This window comes from Vollenhovia emeryi, unplaced genomic scaffold (assembly GCF_000949405.1).
Source record: "Vollenhovia emeryi isolate VEMERY1.0 unplaced genomic scaffold, V.emery_V1.0 DF941107.1, whole genome shotgun sequence".
Taxonomy (NCBI): Eukaryota; Metazoa; Arthropoda; class Insecta; order Hymenoptera; family Formicidae; genus Vollenhovia; species Vollenhovia emeryi.
The window spans coordinates 1-2,793 of record NW_011965259.1 but is presented as its reverse complement, the minus strand read 5'-3'; the positions used below and the strand labels follow the sequence as shown (position 1 = coordinate 2,793).

Below are 2,793 nucleotides of genomic sequence, written 5' to 3'. Positions count from 1 at the left end.
CGACGCTGCGTGATTCGTGTGGCTCTACTTCTTGCTTGCCGGCCATGTACTCTACTGACTGTCTGTACGCATGTGTGTGTGTATGTGTGTAAGTGTGTGTGTCGCCCTCTCGGCTGCGGGCTCTCTACTATTGCTCACGCAACATCTTTCCCTTTTTATTAAAGGCTTGTTTTTCTTTTATACGAGTATACAATAAAGATTCTTAATCTCTAGTCACAGGGTCGCCGAATCGAACAGGGGGATTTCTTCGCCTGGTTGATCTGCGCGGTTCTGGGGGTCCGGTGATGTTGCGTTCTTCCTGTTGGGTCCCACCATCGGTGTCTGGTGGTTCTTGTGCACGTTCTGGTAGTTCTTCGGGTTGATTGGTCTGCTGATTGTCATCTTCTGCAGCGTCGGGATTATACGGTGCTGGGTCTCTAGTCGTGTTCGGTGGCGTGTTGCTCGGTGCGTCTTCGGGAACGTCCGGTGTGTCGTTGTTAATCGACTCCAGGCTGCGTTTGAACGGGGCAGGAATTAGGTGCCAACGATTTCGCCGTACCACACTACCTCTCTCTGTTTTAATTACAAAGGAGTTCGGGTTGTTATCTATGTTGATGAATTCCCCGTACGCTCGCATATCCACGATCCAGACTCTATCATTTATGCTTAGTTCGGATAGCTTTTTCGCGCGGTGACGTCTATTGTACATGAGTTCTTGGTCGCTTTTTCGTTTATTTTCGCTAGCGGTAACTTGTTCGTGGTTTGCGAAGGTGCCGAGATTTTTCGGTAAGACGGGAACGCGAGAGCGGATTTTTCGCGAGAACATAAGTTCTGCTGGCGAATAACCGTTTTCTAGTGGTGTCGTTCTATAAGATAGGAGGCCTAGATTTACGTCGTCACATTTTTTTATAATGTTCTTAGCGATCTTGACGGCCGCTTCGGCGGCTCCGTTACTCTGAGAAAATTTCGGAGAGCTTGTTATGTGTTTAAAGTCGTAGCCGTTCGCGAACCGGTTGAAAGCTGACGAAAATTGTGTTCCGCAATCGCTTCTTACAATTTCTGGGACGCCGAATCGGGCGAATAAGTTCTTACACTTATCTATTATTTCGTGTTCGGACATGGTCTTTAGAGAACATATTTCGAAGAATCTGGAATAATAGTCGGTTGCGATAAGGTACCATTTATTTACCTTGAAGAGGTCTAGAGCGATTTTTTGCCACGGTCGGTCGGGAAAATTTTCTTTCACGAAAGGTTGGCTAATGTTTTTCCGTTCTTGAATACAGTTCGGACAGTTTTCGACTAGGTGCCTTAATTGCGAGCTTAATCCTAACCACCATACCGACTGTTTTGCTCTGTCTCTGCATTTATTGATACCAAGATGGCCTTCATGTATCCTAGAGATGATTTCTAGTTGTAAGGAGGGTGGTATAATCAATCTCGTGTTGTACAATAGGAATCCATCGCCGTATGAAATGTAGTCTTTGAGTTGAAAATATGGTAATAGACCTTCTGGTAGTTGGGACTTAGAAGGCCATTTTGATAAGCAATAGTCCTTTAGTTTGGAGCATATATAGTCGCATTGCTGCTCTTCGCTTATCTTATCCATAAGATTTTTAGATGCGGGTATGTTCCCTACTATGAATTGCACGTAACTCTCGATTTCGTTTGAGAGCTCATTTCCCTCGTCGCGATCTCGTTCCAGGGGATTACGTGATAGAGAGTCGGCTAGAACTAGCTGTTTGCCTGGAACGTAAACTACTTTAAAACTATATCGCAACAAGCGCATGCGAATTCTTTGTAACCGGGGAGTTAATTCGTCAAGGGGCTTTGTTTGTAGTATCTGTAGGAGTGGTTTGTGATCCGTTTCCAACGTGAAATCTATGCCTTGTACGTATTCTTTGAAACGTTCGGCTGCAAAGGCCAGCGCCAAGGCTTCCTTTTCGATTTGACTATATTTCTTCTCGCACGTGGTTAGTGTTCTCGAGGCGTATGCTACTGTTTCGCGGACCTTGTTTTGGTCTTCTTGCATTAGAGCAGCGCCTAAACCGAAGCTGGAGGCATCTGCCTGAACTACAATATTTTTCGAGTAATCATAGTGAGCTAGAGTGGGGGCTCTTTGAATATATTGTTTCACTTCCTTAAAAGCTCGTTTTTGTGGTTCTAGCCAAACAAAATGTATGTTATCTTTCAATAGGGAGTTAAGTGGCTCTAATATTTTAGATTTGTTAGGAATGTATTTACCTATATAATTGACTGCCCCAAGGAATTGCATAAGTGATTCTTTATTATTCGGATCCGGGAAGTTTATTATAGCCGATACGCGTTCTGGTAATACGTCGATGCCGCGTTCTGAAATTTTGTGACCCAAGAAGTTTACTTCACGGGCTGCGAAAGCGCACTTTTCTCTGTTAAGAGTAACCCCTTCGTTTGTTAGGCGTTCAAGTACTATTTTTAGAGTTTTGTCATGCTCTTCTACGGATTTGGCATAGATTAGCACGTCGTCGACATGGATCACGACATTAGGTATGTCAGATAACAGAGTCGCGAATTTTTTTGCAAAGTAATCGGATGCGCAATTAACGCCGAAAAGTAATCGAGTGTACATGAATCTTCCGAACGGGGTGATAAATGTAGTGAGTGGCTGGCTTTTTTTATCTAACTTAATTTGGTGGTAACCGGCGGCGGTATCTAACTTCGAGAATATTTTAGCTCCTTTTAACTTAGATAACACGGTATCTACCTTTGGTATCGGATGGATTGCCCTTTTCACGCTATTATTAAGTTTTGTATAATCGCAACAGAGACGGATTTTTT

The 2,793-nt window shown here is 43.8% G+C and overlaps 1 protein-coding gene across 1 annotated transcript; it reads right to left on the bottom strand.

The window, feature by feature from the left end:
• Positions 1-202: 202 nt before the first annotated feature.
• On the bottom strand, positions 203-2,584 carry LOC105571159 (uncharacterized protein K02A2.6-like). The gene has a single exon (XM_012028633.1). It carries the CDS (start codon positions 2,582-2,584, stop codon positions 203-205), a length of 2,382 nt encoding a protein of 793 aa, XP_011884023.1.
• Between the last annotated feature and the right edge of the window lie 209 nt (positions 2,585-2,793).